General features: G+C 40.4%; 3 protein-coding genes and 1 pseudogene across 3 annotated transcripts; all 4 read left to right on the top strand.

Moving 5' to 3' along the window:
- The first annotated feature begins 2,724 nt into the window (after positions 1–2,724).
- Positions 2,725–3,861, top strand: LOC115971780 (carboxylesterase 1-like). The gene has a single exon (XM_031091814.1). It carries the CDS (start codon positions 2,832–2,834, stop codon positions 3,834–3,836), a length of 1,005 nt encoding a protein of 334 aa, XP_030947674.1. The 5' UTR covers positions 2,725–2,831; the 3' UTR covers positions 3,837–3,861.
- Positions 3,862–6,873: 3,012 nt separating this feature from the next.
- LOC115970627 lies at positions 6,874–7,458 on the top strand (annotated as a pseudogene).
- A 5,149-nt stretch (positions 7,459–12,607) lies between these two features.
- LOC115970626 lies at positions 12,608–13,753 on the top strand. The gene is made up of 2 exons (XM_031090228.1): positions 12,608–12,723; positions 12,877–13,753. The coding sequence occupies exons 1-2, from the start codon at positions 12,608–12,610 to the stop codon at positions 13,751–13,753; spliced, it is 993 nt and encodes a 330-aa protein (XP_030946088.1).
- Positions 13,754–14,807: 1,054 nt separating this feature from the next.
- On the top strand, positions 14,808–16,976 carry LOC115970625. Its single transcript, XM_031090227.1, has 2 exons — positions 14,808–16,264; positions 16,529–16,976. Exons 1-2 carry the CDS (start codon positions 14,808–14,810, stop codon positions 16,974–16,976), a joined length of 1,905 nt encoding a protein of 634 aa, XP_030946087.1.
- The last annotated feature ends 4,204 nt before the right edge of the window (positions 16,977–21,180 follow it).

The raw sequence follows: 21,180 nt of genomic DNA, 5'->3' as shown, positions 1-21,180 counted from the left end.
TGATTGCAGTGAGACCACGTCCTGATCGTCCTCGGACGCGATCATCCTCGGACACATACTGCCGAGGAGTATGGTGTCCTCAGACGGGTACACGTCCTCGGATGGGCCACGGGTCCAACAATCCTGAATCAGTTCTGAACCCTATGGGCCCATTAATCGAACGGTCCCCACACTAAGGTATCATAAAATGCATATATATATATATATATATAAAATTGAATAGAAGATGGTAGAGGTACCTAAAAATATATATAAAATGATTTTTAATAATGCAATAATTGAAATCATGTTTAAGTGAAACCTCAATTCAATAATTAAGAACAATCTAAATTATTAGACATTTAAAAATTTGAAGTAGAGAGAGACACACACACACATAAGAATTTAATTTTTGTCCTTGAAAGCATGGAAGAAGGCACTAAAACTTGAGTGAGTTTCATTCTACCAAGTTTACGTTTAAACTTAAAGTTTAAGTTGTGTGCGTTGCACGCTACATGTGTGTGTATATACATGAAAAATGATCTGAATTTAATATTTAATGTAGAAAAGAAGTGGTATAGTCTTACCCTTGTCTAGCTTATTCTTGTTATAATTCCTTCATGTAGCGTGTGTATATGCATGAAAAATTATTTGAATTTAACATTTATTATAGAAAAATGGTGGTGTAGTCTTACTCCTTTCTAGCTAATTCTTATTATAATCCCTTTGTTTTTCAAGGAGGGAGAAAACCCTTCTTTTATAATAATAATAATAAAAAGTCAACGTTAACGCAGTGGTATCTCATATAGATTAGTATTTCAATTGTGGGTTTTGGTAGTTAACGCATAGTAGTTAATAATTAGAAAATTACTTTGAAATTTTTTTAAACCAATCCCTTAAAAAAATTTTAGTAGAGTTTAAATCGAGTTAATAAATTATCTCTCTATTCATTTTTTTTTTTTTTTAAATCATGTTAATAAAAAGCTACTAACAAAACTATTATTAGTAAACATTTCTTAGGCTTATCTATTTAGCTTTGTTGCCAAATTTATATAAACTCTTTTATTTTTATTTTTTTTTATTTTTTTTGAAGAATATAACACAACCAAAAACCTATACACAACAATTTTCATTCAATATAAAGAATATAATCAAAATTATTCATAATTTAAAATTAAGAAATTAACACAAATTATAAATTAAGATATAAATTTAAAAACCAAGGCTCAAAAACTGAAATTCAGTAGGAAACCCAAGAGTCATACAAATTGGAGCATTAACTCCACTGATCAGAACGTGCCACGTGGCCACAACGTGTGTGGTGCCGCCATTACGCATTTAATGCGGAGTGAAATCCCAAGAGTCATGTATAGCCTAAGGACCTTTCATCTTCTATGATCGTCATGACACGTCACGACAACCATAGAATTCGGGGGCTACTAATGGGACTGACAAATTTAACCTCCTTGAACGATCTCATCAAGACCAACGAGTCTGTCCTCTGAGACGAGCTAACCACATGTCCATATCACTAACGTAAGTAACGAAGCCATTCATTGCAGCCAATAATGACCCGAGCAGTTACAAGACCAACTGTACAGACCGTTGGAAGCCTCATTAATGCCCACATTACTGAGCATGAAGCGTTGCCAAGAGAGACATTAAAGCCACATTAACAACTACAACGGCTTGGGGCTGTGGAAATATATATAAAACCTTCACAGCACCAATACAAGGTACATAGACACACCTAAGAGCATTACTAGTTATTCTAATACTCTATTATTTCCTAAAAGCTCTCTTATACTGACTTTGACATTAGAGACGTTGTGGCAGACACCACACTAGTGACCACCTTAAGGGAGCTATCTTACCATTTTCAGGGTGATATAGACGAAGACTTGGCTCCATCTGGATGCACTTACAACGACTGACGAATTCGCACTTCATCATATAGCATTGCTTTTAAAATAGTAATACCAAAAAAAAAAAAAAAAGGTAGAAAGTATGTGAAAATTTGACCAACTAAAATGTTATTTAGGTCAATGCCAATGCCAATTATTCATCTAGACTAGCACACGTGGACCACATGTGCTAGTCTAGATGAATAATTAGACCGCATGATGTGGTATAATTTTTTTTTCTTTTTGTTTGATACATATATATGGGGGATTTGAATAATCTCCTCTCAGAAATAAAGTCTACTCGGTAATTTAAATTTAAAATTTAAAATTTAAAAGTCTCCTCTCTTTGCGAATATATGGAATAGCATTGCTGTAAAAGAGGCATAGCTAAAATATATCAAATGTATGAAGTTTGACATACTACCTTAAATATATATATATATAGATGACCACTTTATTATTATTATTTTTTATATAAGATAGAAATTCTATTCTAGAATAATTTAAGTGTATATATATGTGTGAAACTTTCTCCCAGAAACTTGAACCCCGACTTTTGGTTCCTACACCTCACAAATACTTACATTTGTGGAGTGACATCACGACTACCACATTGAACAATACAAGAGTTTATATATTTTCCTTATCATTCAACTATTTCCTTTATTTTATAGCAAAGACTACTTAAATTATTGAACGAATACTATATATGAGCACGCCTAACTTGTGATGTTAGCAATGTAATAACCTACAGATCACGCAATAATAGTCCATCTAGCAACCCATTAAGTATTAAATACAAAATAGACCAACGAACTCAATCACATATAAAGTAGGAACCACAACACTATCTAAGCACTACACTGCAGCTAAACAATCTTTTTTCGATTCTCAAAAAACAAAACAAAAGAAAGCTTTCTTTATCCTTTCATCAACAAGATCAGTGCCATGTCCGGAGACCAAACTGCACCACCGGTTTCCACCATTGATCCCTATGAGTACCTCCAAATCATCCAAAACAGTGACGGTACCATCAAACGTCTCTACGAAATTCCTAGCACCCCTGCCGCACCTGATCACAACGGTTCCACCCCTGTGATCACCAAAGATGTCACTCTCAACCCAAATCACAACACTTGGGTCCGCATATTCTTACCTCGCCAAGCACTAGATAACACCTCCACCAACAACAGTGTTGGTAATACAAAACTTCCTCTCATTGTGTACTACCATGGTGGTGGCTTTATTCTTTTAAGTACTGATTCCACCATGAATCATGACTTTTGCTTCAACATGGCACTTCAACTCTCCGCCGTGGTCGTCTCCGTCGAATACCGTCTCGCTCCCGAGCACCGCCTTCCTGCGGCGTACGACGATGCAGTGGAAGCGTTACATTGGATTAAATGTACACAAGAAAAATTGTTACGTGACTTTGCTGATTATTCCAAGTGTTTTCTAATGGGTACTAGTGCGGGTGGCAATATAGCCTATCACGTGGGGCTACGTGCATCGACAGCCGTTGGTGATTTTGAACCACTGAAGATCAAAGGACTGATTTTGCACCACCCGTTCTTTGGTGGGTCAAAAAGGACTGAATCCGAGCTAAGGTTGCTCAACACTCCAGTTTTGCCACTATGCAGTACTGATTTGATGTGGAAATTGGCTTTGCCAATTGGGGTTGACCGTGATCATGAGTATTGCAATCCAACGGTGGGTGATGGATTTGATCAATTTGATCAAATTAGAGAGCTGGGTTGGTGGGTTGTGGTGACAGGTTGTGATGGAGACCCATTGATAGACCGTCAGATGGAGCTGGTAGAAATGTTGAAGAAGAAGGGTGTTAAGGTAAAGGCACAATTTAATGAAGGAGATTATCATGGGGTGGAACTAATGGATGCCACGAAAGCTAATGCACTGTTTGTGTTCCTAATGTATTTCCTAGAAAAATGCTAGGTTGGTTGGTTTCTCGTTTCTGCGATTTCACTTGGAACCTATCTTGTTTTTTTTTTTATTTTCTATGAATAAATTTTTTATTTAATAAGCAAACTAAAATTAAGTTTCTTATGAGTGTTCTCTAATTCTGTGTATTGTAAAAGTTTACAAGTAAGCTGGAATAGAAAAATTCAGCCTCAAGTCCACAACAATGATGAGTCGGTTGGGCTGTGTTTATACTTTATAGTACTCCTACTAGCAGTAATCTTTATAGAGACATTTAATTTTGACTTATAATCAAAAGCTATCAAGAGGTTTATCTTATCCTAATCTTTAGACCGTAAACAACTGCTATTTTATCAGTGTTTATTTTCTTCTCAAAAAATGAAGTCAAGGCAACAAGGTTGTAGGTTGTTGCCGCCCTTTCCTGTTGATTTGTCCTGAAACGCGTCGCAAAAAGAAAAAAAGAATTGCAACTTGTATTATACTTTTTTTTTGTTGCTCTGACGTGTATTATACATTCAAACTTTAAGCAAACTGAAAGAGTCGTCCTCTGGTTGTATCTAAACTAAAGTCAATTGCTTTAGAAGATAGATGGCCCTAGCGCGGTAAGAGGGAAGTCTTAAGGGCCCGTTTGGTAATGTTGTTCTAGTAACATTATTTGTATTTTTTGAAAATATATACGTATGAGTAAAAAAGTATTTGAAAATACGTGTAATGTTGTTTAAACACTGAAAATTGTTGTTTAAACAATGGTAACAAACGGGCCCTAAAATTCCTCATTTGAGAAATCGGTTGCCAAATATTTATTGTTAATGTGTATGCAAATCATATGTCATAAAAAAATAAAAATTAATTCAAGTAGATGCCTTTTAGGTCTTTTTCAAACTATTTTGTTGTTATGGGTAGGGCTGTCCACAAGTCGGGCCGGATCGGTTTTGGGCCCAACCTGGACTCAACCCGCCGGCATCGGGTGAGAGGGTGGAGGAACCCGGAACCGACCGCCGGAAAGATCGGTCGAGTCGGTTTCGGGTGAGGGTGTGCGTCGATCAGTTCGGTCAGTTGCCGGAGTAAAAGAATCGTCGAAATCTGGAAAAAAAAAAAAAAAAAAAAAAAAAAAAAAAAAAACGTTGCCGGAATCTGAAAAATATCGCCGGAATCTGGAAAATCTTGTCGAAATCTAGAAAAACTCGCCAGGATCTGGAAAATATCACCAGTATCTGCATTTTTTTCCTGCTGAAATCTGAAAATTTTCACTAAAAATTGCTAGAATTGGCCGGATCTGGCTAAATCCCACTAGATCTAGCCGGATTTGGTCAAGATCTTGTCGGATCTGGTCGAGATCTAGCAGGATCTAGCTTGATTTTGCAGGTTTGGCTAGATTTTTTATACAACTCCGGTAGGGTTCGGGTTGCTCGGGTTTTGGAGAAGCAAACCCACCACTCGACCCGCCAGTGTCAGTTCTTGAGAACGAAAACCTGCTGCTGACCGACTGGACCTTCGGTTCAGGCCAGAATCGGGTTACCGTCGAGCGATTTGGCCGGGTTGTCGAGCTCCAGTCGGGTCTGGACAGCCCTAGTTATGGTTTTAGCTTTATCTCAAATACAGTTTAAAATTTGATGAAATAATCTAGTTCAACAAGAAGAGTGGATGTAAGTTGAGGTTGCCAATTTTGTTTTGGTTATCAATTTATTGCCAACCTTCTTAATTACTTACTATTCTCTCCCTTTTCTCTTTAGTAATTTCTAACTATTTCTCTTTTCCATGGATGATATTTGGTCAAGTTCGTAGGCTCATAGCCACTGAAACCTAAACCAATAAAATAGGGTTTACCGGATTAGGATACGGTGCAATACTTAAGGTATTGCACCAAGTGCAATTCACCTCATTTGTCTCACAAACTTTTTCTACTTTTTACTTCTTATAAAATTTTTCTTAATTTTTTTAATCAATGGCTGAGATTGAAAGTTACTTTTTGAAACTATCAATCTCAACTATTAAAAGTAATTGCATCAGGTGCAATCTGATCTCAATCCGGGTTTACCAGGAAAAAAACCTGACCCAATTCAAGTCACTAATCAGGTGATAAGGCTAGAATGAGTGTTTTTTTTTTTGGTAGCTTGTTTTGGACTTTGGATTATTTCCTTATAATATTGTTTTGGGCGGGTCGATTTGGACCTAAATTCTAAAATGGATCTGAGTGTTTGGCCCAAGTCCATGCTCAACCTTGCTTGGACTGAAGGAACTCAAAGTTTACTCTAGGCAAATCAAATGTAATTATCACATATTCCTACCTAGGGGTATGTAGCCAACCCACCAAAACCGACTCAACTTAATGCAACCCACCAGATTGGGTCAGTTTTTAGTGGTTGGTGGGTTGGGTTGGGTTATGGAATTTTTTTTAATAGCAGATCGTGTTGGGTACAGGTCATAACAATCACAAACCCGCCTAACCCTACCCGACCAACCTATATATTTAAAACTTGAATTATATATATAGAAATATATTATATAATTAATAATGTTTTCTCATATTCGACCCTTCCTATCTAAAACCCAATTTCCTTACAAACCCTAACAATTTTATTTCTCTCTACTGCCTCCCACTCCTATTTGTTTATAACTGAGTTGGGATACTAGTTTCTGTATATTTTGTTTATCAACTCAGTTGGATATATTTTGTTTAAAATTGAGTTAGAATACTAGTTTATGAATATTTTATTGATCAACTCAGGTGGTAGGTGGAATATATATTTTTCCTACTCAAGTTAATAATAATAGTAATAAAAAAAATTGTCAAACTCATGGGTTCAACCCGACCCAACTCAATCCATGTGGGTTGGATTAGGTTGGGTTGTACCTTTGTGGTGGGTTGGGTTGGGTTGAATTTTTTTTTAACCCACCACGGTGGGTTGGATCGAAAAATTCCCTCAATCCGACCCATGCACACCCCTATTCCTACCACATGTGAGTTAGGAATACCATCCTCAACAACTATACTATTAGAAAATTTATTCCTAACACTCCCTCTCAGATCCAATCTCAGCTCATCAAAAAAATGTCATGTCAAACACCTCCATCAAACCCCATCACAAATCCCTACCAATACCTCCAAATAGTCAACAACTCTGATGGCACCATCACACGCCACCGCAAAATCCCAAACACCCTAACCACACCAGATCCCGACCACCCCACTCCGGTTCTCTCCAAAGACATCCCTCTATACCAATCAAACAAAACCTAGGTCAAAATATTCCTACCCAGACAAACACTCAATAATATCTCTCCTTCCAAACTGCCTCTCATAGTGTACTTCCATGGAGGAGAGTTCATTCTTTACAGTGCATCCTTAACAGTGTCCCATGACTTTTGTGCAAACATAGCCATTGATGTCAATGCTATCATTGTATCAGTTGACTATCATCTTGCTCTTGGGCATCATTTGCCTACAGCTTACAATGATGCTGTTCAAACATTGCACTTTATCAAAACCAACCAAGATGAATGGCTTACAAAATATGTTGATTTTTCTAACACTTCTATTATGGGTACTAGTGCAGGTGGCAACGTGGCCTACCATGCAGGACTGCATGTAGCTTTTGAAGTTGAAAATCTTGAAAAAATAACTAACTCTCCATAAGTGCCTTTTCATGAAACATAACCCTATGGGTATAAATAAAGGCTTATGTTCACTTGAAAATAACTAACTCCACAAGAGAGAAAGTTTGAGAGAAACACAAAAAATCCTGTGGTCATTCTCCAGAATTGCTATCTGTAGAACCCAATATCTTGGTTGTATCCTAGGGATAAATTTGCAATAACTCTTTAGCAACAAAAGTGTGGGGGAAAATATTGTCTAAGGACAACGATATAATGCCTCTAAGTTATCTATTTTCTGTTTGTCTTTTGTGTTAACCTTGTTCTTCCATTATTATTTTATGTACTATCCCCAACACCTTTACATTTGACTCAATTTAGTCATAAAGATAGAGTTTTATAGGCTATTGATAAGTTCAATGGCAACGGCCAAGAAGACATGCCAAGATTTCATTTTTGGTACAAAAAATATGAATACAAAAATCTTTATCATGAAAGAGATATATAGTAAGATTAAAAGCTAAATTAATCTCTTCTTCACATGCCCATTTGCTCAAAGAATTTATAGGACAATTTAAAGATGGTGTTGTCAAGAAAGCCTTGATGATGAATAGGATACTCTTACGAGTCTTATCAATTGGGCAACACATAACTAGAAAGGAAAAAGTACTTTAAGGGTTGATTGTTGTAGTCAAGGACGGAACCACATTGGGGTTGGGGGGCCATGGCCCTCTCAACTTTTTTAAAAATTTCACTTCTATATATATGTACACAAAAAGTTTAAACAATACACCCCAAAATTTATATTCTTGGCCCCCCTTCCCAAAGAAAATTACAAATTGACCCTTGAAATCCAAAAGGAAAAATAGATAGATTATTTGACCTACCCTTTTGCCCAATTGGCCAATTGTCTCAAGAATAACAACAACAACAACAACAAAAACTTAAAACAAATAAAAATACCTAACTAAACAAATCATAGATTTGGATAAAAAGAATACCCTTTAGACCAAAAAAAAAAAATTACCATCATTTAACAAATCAAAATCTATTCTAAACAACAAAAATACCAATAAAAAAAATCATAAACCACAAATTCTCTCACTCAATCAAGATTAGGAGAAAATATAACTTTCATTCTTCTATTCACCGCTCCACTCCAATGACATCGATCAATGCCACCAACTGCTGTACAGAACAATTTGTTGACATCTCTCTCTCTCTCTCTCTCTCTCTCTCTCTCTCTCTCTCTCTCTCTCTCTCTCTCTCTCTCTCTCTCTCTCTCTCTCTCTGTGATATCTTGTGAAGAATGAGTAGACGTATGACCCTCTAACACTCCAATGACATCGATCAATGCCACCAACTGCTGTACAGAACAATTTGTTGACATCTCTCTCTCTCTCTCTCTCTCTCTCTCTGTGATATCTTGTGAAGAATGAGTAGACGTATGACCCTCTAACCTTTTAATAAATAAATAAAAATATAAACGTATGGCTATAATAAATAAATAAAGATATAAACGTATGGCTATAATTTATATATCAGAAGAAAAGTACGTGTAATAAATTGTAGGAGTAATTACACTTTTCTCCTTTGAGGTTTGGAGAAATGACATTCTACCCCAAACTTGAAGGGAAAAAATATTTTCCCCAATTAACATCCGATTGACAAAAATTAGTTAAATTAATATTTATGATGTTGTGTGTGAATTTTGCTTGATATTTTTTTTTTCTTTTTCAATGGGTTATAGAGAGATTTTCCATTGCAAGTGTTTTGGTGCTTGATAAATTTTGCATTTTTATTCTAAATTTATCAATTTTTTTAACTAATTATTGTTAAATTTTTGTAAAGAGATTCTTATAAAAATTTAGAATAGTTCATTATTAATATAAACAAAAAGGGGGAGGAGTGTTAATCTATATATATATATATATATATATATATAACCAAAGCCTCTGCTAGCTTCACAATATTGCACATCACCTTTTTTTTTTTTTTTTAATTCTTTTTAATTTAGAGACACACAGTTCTAACTTTTGGGGGAGTAGTTACCAAATATAAAACAAACACTTCTTTCTTATCTAAAGAGAAAGAAAAAAATACTTCATTTCTTATCTCTCTATACTCAGACTCTCTCTCCCCTCTCTAAAATCTATTTCCTACGGGAATGTTTCTCTTATTTGTTAAATTGAATAATCATAGAACCAGGCCTTCTCTTGCCAAGTTCCAATACATGCACATTAAAAAACAAATGTTTCTCTATGCACAACTTAGAAACAGTTTCTCCATTTGGTGGAAAATCTCAAATGGAGAAATTGATCGTTACGTTTGATTAAGCATGTGGCAGTATTTATCTCTTATTTTCTACCCTACTTATATTAGTGAAAGCCTTCTTCTCTCTAGCCTCACGATAAAACCCTAAACCTCTTCTTCAAGAACTGACCACCACCGGCTTTAGACACTATTACAATTTGCACACCCAATAATATGTGCAGAGTGCCAGAGACATTTGCTACCCAAAAGTAAGTATCATTATACCGTCATAACGCTCCAATCAAACTTACAAACGCACTGCATCTCCTTTTTCTTCTTCTTCATGCAGTCCTATCTCCCATCTCAATACTTAAGCCATCATGCTACCAGTTGCCTTGTCGCGAATCTGTGGTTGTCCATTGACTCTAGGCTTCTTTGCAGTACCAGTAGTATCTCTCTCTCTCTCTCTCTCGGTTTAACCTGTGAACATTTAAGAGTTATACTAATACTAAACTATGAACTTTGTTTACTGCTTTTGTTAAATTGCGTGTTGTACAACTGTATTGCTGATTTGCCATACTTTAGTAATTTAAACAAGGTTGAGTTTTATTTGTGGGTCTACCGATTTTCAATAAAAGAAAAAGTAAATCTTGTGGCTGTAATTTCTTTACCGTGTAGTGTTGTGTTGTTGAGTAATGGGTGAATCAAACATCTATGTGTCGTGCAAAGTAAATATTATATAAGATTATCAAAAAAAGTAAATATTATATAATAAAAAATCTATAATAGTGTTCCGTATTATATGTTAATATATTTATATTTGGTTTTGAAATTTGCTTAATTGTTTGGCTGTTCATACTTGACTGTTCATACTAAATTCAATATTATTATTTTAAAGTGTGAATAATTTATAGAAAAACCATTCACAATTTAAGCATATTTTAAAGGAAGAAATGTTCTAAATTCAAAAGATTTTCTTTAGCCCTCTATTCCAAATGTTAGTTTTATTACTTCTATAGTTTTACTTAAACTAAATGATATTTGAATGCCGGTGGAATTTTCTTAGTAAGGTTGTGTTTGAAATTGTAACTTTTAAATCAATAAGCTAAATTATGATACATTTTCGATTACTAATATTGTTTGATTCCTTAGTATCATAGTTAGAACTTAGAAGCTATATGGGTGTGGTTATAAGAATATATTTGTTCTAATCTTTGCGCCATACAACAATTCAATATATAACATAGGTTACACATTTTTGGATTGAATATTCACTTTAGGATGTTGATTATGATGGGAAGAATTTTGTGTAACAGGTAGCCCAAATATTGGAAAAAATGTTTCTTATAGAACCTTTAATCCTTTCTTAACAATTGTACTTGCTCTTGCCTATACTAAAAATTCCGACTTTTTAAATCATATTGTTTTCTTCTGAAAGCCCGTGCTATTACCCAATCCATTAAATATTGTTATCTATGTTTTCATACTAAAAGTTTGTGTTCTGGTAAATTTATATCTTTGTGGTAGGGAGTTTAATGAAAAGTTTTTAAAATTTTATATTCGATATAGGTTAGTGAATAGTGACAGGAATGACGATTCTACATCCCACTGACGAAGATAACATTAATGACGAAGGAATCATCCATGATGAGGTCATCAGAAACAACGAAGAAAGCCATCATCACTGACGAAGGCAGGGAGTCATTCAATGCAGTCAATCAATGACCTGAGCAGTTACTAAATCGACCAGGCAGACCGTTGGGAGCCTCTTAAAAGTCTCATTACTGGACTAGGGGCGTTACTTCAGAGAGCATTAATAGCCCCAACGGCTAGCCCCTAAGGCCTCAGGTATAAAGCTTTCATACAACCAACAGAAGGGGGGATATATGCAAAAATACTCTGAAATTACATTTTACTTCTTTATTGTGTTTGATTGTTATCCTAACTTTGGCATCGGAGACTTTGTGGCAGGCACCACACCGGTGGCCCTCATCGAGCAAACCTTCACATTCCACAAGGGATTCCATCTGCTCACTCTTACTGACGAATTTGTGTTCCATCAGTTTGGCGCCGTCTGTGGGGACGAGTTTTCAGATTCATATTCGAAAACGTAGTTTCCATCAATTCTCCATATCCAGATGGAATCCAACCCAGATTCAGCAACCTTGGCCCAGCAAGTTCAAGCCCTTGCAGCCACCATTGAGGAACTCACCAGACAGAACCAGGAAATGAAGCTGCGGCTCCAGCAGGTTCAAGAAGCTCAACAGGAAGAAAACTGGTCCAAAGGCAACACGGAGGGAGAGGGGGATAGCCAACGGAGGGAAACCCCCCGGAGACCAACTACTGCGGACGAACAGAACTCAGATCTTCTTCGGGAAATGAGGAAAGAGATGGACGAACTAAGGAGCGCTATCAAAGAAAAGACAGACCGGAGCATAAACAAAATGATAAGGGCTACGGATTCTCCCTTCACTGCAGCGGTACTTGATTGCCTCGTGCAGTCAAAGTTTTGCCTGCCTCAATTAGAGCCATTCGACGGACTCAAGGACCCTCAGGATCATCTTAATACCTTTAAGACGACTCTGAGTCTTCAGCAACCACCTGACGAGATATTGTGTCGTTCCTTCCCTACGACTCTCAAAGGAGCTACAAGAGAGTGGTTTACTAAGTTGCCAAACTCGTCCATAGACAATTTCGATCAGCTGAGTAGTGCTTTCTTGCGCCACTTCATAGGGGGACAACGCCCAAGGAGACCAGTAGATTACTTACTCACCATAAGACAGGGAGAGAAGGAGACTCTGAGGTCATATGTCAAGCGATTCACCCGGGAAACTCTGGAAGTGGACGAAGCTGATGACAAGGTGTAGCTGACGACCTTCAAAGCAGGGTTGAGATCCAGAGACCTTGTGACCTCTCTTGCAAAAAACCCCCCGAAGACGATGGCTGAGATGCTCCTGAAGGCACAAAAGTACATGAACGCGGAAGATGCTCTAGCTGCCATAAAAGATACTGAGAGGCTAGGAGACAAGTCTAAAGGGGAAGACGACCGCAGAGGGCAAAAGAGAGACAGACCAGAACGTTGGAACAATGACGGGAATAGAAGGAGAGACGACAAAAATCCTTGTCAAGTAAAATTTACTCCTTTGGTTATGCCTGTTGACAAGATTTTCACGCAGATCAAGGACGAGCATTATCTCAAATGGCCCAGGCCATTACATTCGTCCCCCAACGTACGCGACAAGAACAAGTATTGCCGGTTCCATAGAGGCCACGGCCACAACACAGAAGATTGCAGAGACCTGAAGGAACAAATAGAGGAATTAATACGGAAAGGAAAGTTACAGAAATATGTAAAAAAAGGAGAATATAACAAGTTTAGAGACGACAACAGGACCCAACATGAATCCTTCACTCGGGATGACGACCATCCGTCCCAGCCTCCACGCAAAGTGATCGGGGAGATAAACACGATCACGGGAGGACCATCCTCAGGAGGATCATTTAGATCACTCAAAAAAGCATGCCACAGACAGGTGAACAACGTCCACACCATGCCTCCGTCCAAGCACCGACGAACATACCAAGACATGTCCTTTAATGAAGGAGACGCCAGGGGAGTAAAGCAGCCTCACAACGATCCCCTGGTCATAGTGCTGAATATAGAAGGGTTCAATACCAGAAGGATCCTTATTGATAACGGGATCTCAGCGGATATCATCTACCTCCCAGCCTTCCAGCAGTTGAGATTAGATCCAAAAAGGCTCTGCCCTTTTGACTCTCCGCTCGTCAGCTTCAGTGGAGACAGGGTCTACCCCAGGGGTATAGTGACTCTGACGGTGACGGAAGGGACCTACCCATTGCAGTTGACCAAACAAGTAGACTTCTTGGTGGTAGATTGCCCCTCGTCCTACAATGTCATCATTGGGAGGCCCACCCTAAACAAGTGGAAGGCGGCGACGTCGACCTACTGTTTGAAGGTGAAATTCCCAACAGACAACGGCGTGGGTGAAGTGAAGGGTGACCAAGTCCTGGCAAGGGAATGCTATCGTACTGGCAAAAAAGGAGAACCACACGTGGACGATTGAAGAAAAAGAGGAGGACGGGATGGAGACCCTGGAAGCAGTGGAGTTGGTAGAAAGAAATGCGGACAAGACGACCAGGATAGGGACGACGCTAAGCCCCGAGATGAGAACGAGACTCATAAAATTCCTTAAGGGGAATCTAGATGTCTTTGCATGGAGTCACGAGGACATGCCAGGCATATCTCCAGAAGTCATCCAGCATAGGCTGAATGTGGACCCCAGTAGGAAGCCCGTTCAGCAACGACGAAGAACCTTCGCTCCAGAACGAGATCAGGCAGTAGCAGAGGAAGTAACCAAACTCTTGACGGCTGGATTCATCCGGGAAGTATACTATCCAGAATGGCTCGCCAACGTCGTCCTGGTAAAGAAAGCGAACGGAAAGTGAAGAATGTGTGTAGACTTCACCGACCTGAACAAAGCATGCCCAAAGGACAGCTTCCCTTTACCAAGGATAAACCAGCTCGTGGACTCCACCGCCGGACACAAGCTACTGACGTTCATGGACGCCTTCTCAGGGTACAACCAGATAAAGATGGCTGAAGAAGACCAGGAGAAGACTGCCTTCATCACAAGCCAAGAACTCTACTATTACAAGGTGATGCCTTTTGGGTTGAAAAATGCTGGAGCTACGTACCAAAGATTGGTAAACAAAATGTTCAGCCAACAGATTGGCAGGAACATGGAAGTATACGTGGACGATATGCTCGTCAAGAGCAAGGAGGAGCTCGCTCATCTGGACGACCTGGAGGAGACTTTTGCAATCCTGAAAAAACACCAGATGAAGTTGAATCCAAGCAAATGTGTTTTTGGGGTAGCCTCGGGAAAGTTCTTGGGATTCATGGTGTCCCAGAGAGGAATAGAAGCAAATCCAGAGAAAGTACGTGCTATCATTGACATGGCCTCACCCAAGACCGTCAAGGATGTACAGAAACTTACAGGAAGGATAGCAGCTCTAAATAGGTTCGTCTCTAGGGCCACAGACAAATGATTGCCCTTCTTCAAAACCCTCAAGCAGGCTTTTGCTTGGACCGACGAATGCGAAGCAGCGTTCCAAGAGATGAAGCAATACCTGAGCAGTCCACCTCTCCTGAGCCCGTCCAAAGGAGGGGAGAACCTATACTTGTACCTGGCGGTGTCAGCCTCGGCAGTAAGTGCAGCCTTGATTAGAGAAGAAGGCAAGAAGCAACTCCCGATGTACTACGTCAGCCAAGCCTTTCAAGGAGCTGAGTTCAGGTACCCAAGGATCGAAAAGATTGCGTTTGCACTTATAGTAGCCTCGCGCAAGCTCAGGCCGTACTTCCAGTCAAATCCTATCCTTGTGATGACGGATCAACCAATTAAGAAATCAATGAACAAACCAGAAGCAGCAGGGAGAATGGTCCAATGGGCAATCGAACTCAGCCAATTTGACATCGAGTACCATCCAAGAACAGCTATCAAGGCACAAGCTTTGGCTGACTTCATCGCTGAATTCACTCTTCCAGACGAAGATGGAATTACAGACGAAGTTGATAAATGGACAATACAGACAGATGGTTCGTCAGCCCAAAAGAGGGGGGGAGTAGGGGTCGTCATAACCACCCTCGACGGAGAAGTGATGAAATATGGGTTTCAACTGAAGTTCCCAGCCACCAATAACGAAGCCGAGTATGAAGGAATATTGACGGGCTTGAGGCTTGAGAAAGCTCTTCATGCCAAAAACTTGCTGATCCAGAGTGATTCAAAGCTGGTAATCGGACAGATCAGTGGAGAGTACGAGGCAAAGGAAGAAAGGATGCAGAAATACCTTAAACTGACAAGGCAACTAACTCAAGAGTTCGACACAGTGGAGTTCGTCCAGATACCAAGAAGCCAGAATATTGGGGCCGACGAAGTATCAAAACTAGCGTCATCAGAAGAAGGGAAGACGAGCACAGACATGGCAATAGAGATCCAGAAACACTCGAGTATTGAAGAGGTGGCGGTGTTCTCCATCCAGAGCACAGACACCTGGATGACGCCCATAATATCCTTCCTCCAGGATGGGCACCTACCTCAGAATACTGACGAAGCCAGAAAGGTCAAGAAGAGAGCAGCCAGGTTCATGATCCTGAATGACGTCTTGTACAAGAGAGGCTTCTCTATGCCTTATCTAAAGTGCGTCGACGAGGATGAGGCCAAATACATCCTGGAAGAAGTACATGGAGGAATCTGTGGCGACCATGCCGGCTCCAGATCCCTAGTCAACAAGGTGATAAGAGCGGGGTATTTTTGGCCAACCATGCAGGGGGATGCTGCTGATATCGTCAGAAGGTGCGACAGATGCCAGCGGTACGGGAATGTGCAACGGCTTCCAGCGGAGAAAATGATGACCATAGCCTCCCCATGGCCGTTTGCACAATGGGGAATCGATATCGTCGGTCCTCTGCCCCAAGGTAAAGGTCAGGTAAAATTCCTTCTAGTTGTTATTGACTATTTCACAAAATGGGTTGAAGCAGAGGCCCTAGCAACCATCACTGAGGCTCGGATTCGAAGGTTCGTGTGGAAAAACATAATCTGCAGGTTCGGGATTCCCTTGACGATCATATCTGATAATGGGAGGCAGTTCGACAGCTAAGGCTTCAGAGACTTCTGCTCGGACCTCGGGATCAAGAATCAGTTCTCATCCCCGGGACATCCTCAGGCAAACGGACAGACGGAAGTAACGAACAGGACGCTGCTCAAGATAATCAAAACCAAGCTGGACGAAGCAAAAGGTGCTTGGCCAGAAGAACTACCTAGTGTCCTGTGGGCATACAGGACTACAGCTAGAACCCCAACAGGAGAGACACCCTTCAGGCTTACCTATGGCACAGAGGCAGCAATCCCAGTAGAAGTTGGAGTAACAAGCATCAGACGAGGAACTTTCAGAGATGGACTCAATGACAAGGAACTGCGGTTCAACCTGGATTGCCTGGATGAAGTAAGAGACAATGCATCTGGTAGAATGACAAAGTATCAAAAAAAGATGGCCGAGTACTACAACAAGAGGGTCAAACTCAGGCGTCTAGACATAGGGGACCTCGTCCTTCGCAAAGTCACTATAGCAACTAAAGACCCTACTCAAGGGAAGCTAGGCCCTACATGGGAAAGGCCTTACCGCGTCATTCACTACTCTAGACAAGGAAGTTACCATCTGGAAACTATGGACGGACAAAAGCTCCCTCGTCCTTGGAACATTGAGCATTTAAAGAAATACCATGAGTAAATGTAATACACGAATGCATTCGTTATTGAAGTTAATAAAAGTATTATTCCTCTGATGTTTTTGCGCAAGCAGTACTGGTCGACCATAAGGCCTATAAATCACTAAGTAACAAGATTCCGCCTTGACGGATGTAAGTTACTGACGACAAAAAAAAAAAAAGTGACAAAAGTCTGCCTGTACGGACATAAGTCGCCCAGGCAGCACCCCCTTAAAGTCACAAGTGGCAGGAGTCAGTTGACGGAGAAAAGAGTGCAGTACATCAAATCAAAACAGGATGCAACAACTAATTAACAAAGCACAAAACTGTAGACGGATGTAAATCAGCCAAAACATCTAGAGGAAAAGTAAGTACGCTTCATTCCAGCCCATAACCACTGGGCCACTATCATTGTTTTCAAAATAAAATTAACTATTTTGAAATTAGATTTACAAAAAGAAAAGGCTCAAAACAAGACGGGCACCCACCATAAAACAAAAAATTTCTAAGTATCCAAATTAGGCATCGGCTGTGCCTTCACTGGCCGGTACGTCAGCAACAGGCTTAGGCGCGTCATCACCAGGGGCAGAAGATGAAGCCGCCTCATCCAGAGCCATTTCCTTGTCAACTTCTTCCAAGTCCAGACTCTCCAGGTTGACTCCAGAAGGATGCTTGATCATATACCTCCGAAGAAGCTCGAAACCTTTGAAATACCAACTGAAGAGCACAGTATTGTACTCGTCAGTGGTCTGAAAAGCCTCCACAGATCGAGCAGTGATGGTCACAAGTTTCTCCTTGGCTGCAAGAAGCTGCTCGTCCTTCTCGTGAGTCAACCCGCGCTCAACTCTGAGGTTGTCCTCCAGCACTTTGACCCTCTCCTTCAAAGTCGTTGCCTCGTCCATGGAGGTGATCAGGTTCGTCCTCAGGTCAGAGCTCTCTTTCTCCAAGGCCTCCATCCGGGTTGTCAGAGACGCCACATTGGCCCCTTGAGTGAGGTATTCAGCGGTAATATGGAGGCTCTCTCCCAACACCTGGAGGAAATTATGAAGTCGTCTGTAAAAAAAAAAAAAAAAAAAAAAAAAAAAAAAAAAAAAAAAAAAAAAAGTTATGAAATGTAGAAGGAAGAACTCCATACCTGGACGAGTTTGTGGACATGACGAGAAGCCACATCGTTTAGGGACATGTCAGAAAGAGCCTTCAAGTCCGCTGGAGTGACGACCTCATGAGCCCTTTCTATGGCCAATGTCTCGTCATCCCAAATGGTGGACGAACGAGTATCAGTCTTCTCCTTCCCTTTGCCAACCACACGCGGCCTTCTGGAGCCAGGAGTAGGAATCTCCTCTATCGAGACGGTCGGGGAGGCAGTCCTCGTCGTTTTGGAAGCTATGGAAGGGACAATACTAAGGGGCATGGAAGCAGGACCTTTCCTGGTAACTCGCACTGCCTTCTTCCCCAGATTGGACAGTGGTTCGTCCTTCTTTGATCTCATCTTTGCATACATATCCTTGTTGAATTTTGTTGTCATCTCTGCAAGAAGAAAATGCCAGTCAAAGATTGCTTAAGTGTACATAAGAAGAATCAAACATTGACGAAGTTAAAACTCACTCTTTTTGCCTTCAATGCCAAGCTGACGAAGAACAAAAGGAGACGGGTCAGGACTGAGATTGTAAAATGCAAGAGACCGGGGGTCAACCAGCTCGTCCCAGCTTTCAATCGTCTCAGCATACCCGATCGCAGTCTCTATGCGTTCCTTATACCGGCTCTTCAGTCCAGGCCGTCTCTTAACTATACCAAACAAAGAAACAAAGAAGTTAGCAAGACCAGAGCCTCAAAATTGGCAAAATTGAAACGACGGGGAGAAATACTGACGCACCTAAGGTCGGGGTTCCCCACCGACGGAGCAACCTCGGGATATCACCCCAATCACTGCTGGATTGAGTCTCGAAGTCGTCCCCAGACACAAAGAAAAAGCGCGACTTCCAATACCTGAATGACGAGGGCAATCCCTTGACGATCCTAGTCTTTCTTTCCCAAGGGATTAATTCATAATACCCCCACTCCTTAGACTCTTTCAAACGATACAGGTAGGTGAGCTCGCCTATCCTAATCATATCCCCGTTGGAGGCCAACCATATTTGCATACAGTTGATGACGATCCTCCACGAGTTAGGCATGAGCTGCCCGGGAGCTATACCAAAGTGATCTAAAAGTTCCATCAGGAACGGGTGGACGGGGAGCCTAAGCCCACAGGTGAAGGTTGACTCGTAAAAGCATATTTCGCCTGGAAAAAAGTGACAGGCCCTATCTTCTTCCCTGGGTAGACGAACACGAACTCTAGACGGAAATTGAAACCTATCCTTGAATCTATTTACGGTCTCGTCATCCAGACCACAAATCTCATTAAGGGCATAAAAAGCCCTAACCTCTCGAGGGCCAGAGACGGCTGTATCTCCTTCAGCCGGGTCACCACTAGATGATAGCCCAGTCTCAAGGTCACTAGACCTAACCTCAGACATTAATCCTCTCTCTCCTAAACCCTCGAACCAGTTAAGCGATTGACGGAGCAAGGGCAACAATTCGCCCAAAACCACGCTCAGACTATTGCCTTCGTACACAAAATTTTCTAAAAACGGGTAAGTACCCAAAGACTCCCCTAGACGCGCAAAAAGAAAGGAGATCGACGGGCAAGCTATCCTAACCTCCAAGCTATCAACCATGGAAAATGCAGAAATCGGAGGGCAGAAAAATAAGGTACGAAACTAAAACCCTAAAAGAAAAACAAGGACCAACAACAGAATAGAAGCAAAAGGGAATAGCAAATCAGAAATTATGCTACAGTAAAAGAAGAAAAAGAAGAAAGAAAAAGGAAAGAGAAACATACCTCCAATGGTGGAACAGCAGAAGCACAGCGCAAGGTAATTTGGAGAAGAAAGGAAATCCCAAGAAAATGCTCTGAAGAATTGGTCTGTCTTTGCTCTCTGAGAAGTAGAAGAAAAATTAAAGAGGAGAAGTTTTAAATGTGGGCCAAAAACGATTGAAGAACCAGCGGGAAACCCAAGGGTCATGCCATTAATTCCACAGATCATCACGCGCCACGTGGCCATGATTGCGTGTAGCGCCGCCACCAAGCATTAAAAGCGGAACAGAACCCCAAGAGTCACAAGAAAAACTTTTCATCTTCTGTGATCGTCATGACGTGTCACCGACGAACCCAGAACCTGGGGGGCAACTGACAGGAATGACGATTCTACATCCCACTGACGAAGATAACATTAATGACGAAGGAATCATCCATGACGAGGTCATCAGAAACAATGAAGAAAGCCATCATCACTGACGAAGGCAGGGAGTCATTCAATGCAGTCAATCAATGACCTGAGCAGTTACTAAATCGACCAGGCAGACCGTTGGGAGCCTCTTAAAAGTCTCATTACTGGACCAGGGGTGTTACTTCAGAGAGCATTAACAGCCCCAACGGCTAGCCCCTAAGGCCTTATGTATAAAGCTTTCATACAACCAACAGAAGGGGGGATATATGAAAAATACTCTGAAATTACATTTTACTTCTTTACTGTGTTTGATTGTTGTCCTAACTTTGGCATCGGAGACTTTGTGGCAGGCACCACACCGGTGGCCCTCATCGAGCAAACCTTCACATTCCACAAGGGATTCCATCTGCTCACTCTTACTGACGAATTTGTGTTCCATCAAATAGTTTATTCAAATCTCAAGGAAGGCTTAGGGTGAACTGTCATTCTTCCAAATTTTAAAAGAGTTAAAAAAAAAAAAAGGAAAAAAAAAAGAAAAAGAAAAAGAGAAACTCATTCAAGTAGACTTTTTGGTTCTTTTTCAAACTATTTTATTGTTATGGGTCTAGCTTTGTCTCGAAGACAGACAAAAATTTGAAGAGTGCATGTAAGTTGAGGTTGCCAATTTTGTTTTGGTTTATCAATTTATTGTTAACCTTCTTACCTTCTATTCTTTCCATTTTCTCTTTAATAATTTCTGGCTATTTTCTTTCACATGGATGATATCAGTGCCGACTAGTTGTAATTTTATTGCAAGTGATATGCTTCACGCATATTATTGCTGACATTTATTAAACTAATTGAGAAATTAAAACATTGACCCAATTAACGAAGCCACGTGTGACTGTGAGTTGGGAATACCCCTCTGATTCCTCAACAACTATTATTAGCAAATTTATTTCCTACACTCCCTCTCAGA

The sequence above is a fragment of the Quercus lobata genome, chromosome 12, assembly GCF_001633185.2.
Source record: "Quercus lobata isolate SW786 chromosome 12, ValleyOak3.0 Primary Assembly, whole genome shotgun sequence".
In the NCBI taxonomy this organism is placed as follows: Eukaryota; Viridiplantae; Streptophyta; class Magnoliopsida; order Fagales; family Fagaceae; genus Quercus; species Quercus lobata.
Note: the sequence above shows the minus strand (reverse complement) of the source record. Positions and strands in the feature narration are given on the sequence as shown.

Bases quoted from the DNA above. Each gene is read 5' to 3' on its own strand.
- LOC115971780 (XM_031091814.1), top strand. From the start codon at position 2,832: ATGTCCGGAGACCAAACTGCACCACCGGTTTCCACCATTGATCCCTAT.
- LOC115970626 (XM_031090228.1), top strand. From the start codon at position 12,608: ATGGCTGAGATGCTCCTGAAGGCACAAAAGTACATGAACGCGGAAGAT. The intron at 12,724-12,876 runs GCAAAAGAGAGA...CAAATGGCCCAG, and splicing joins GGGGAAGACGACCGCAGAGG to GCCATTACATTCGTCCCCCA.
- LOC115970625 (XM_031090227.1), top strand. From the start codon at position 14,808: ATGAAGCAATACCTGAGCAGTCCACCTCTCCTGAGCCCGTCCAAAGGA. The intron at 16,265-16,528 runs GTTCGTGTGGAA...GTGGGCATACAG, and splicing joins ACTGAGGCTCGGATTCGAAG to GACTACAGCTAGAACCCCAA.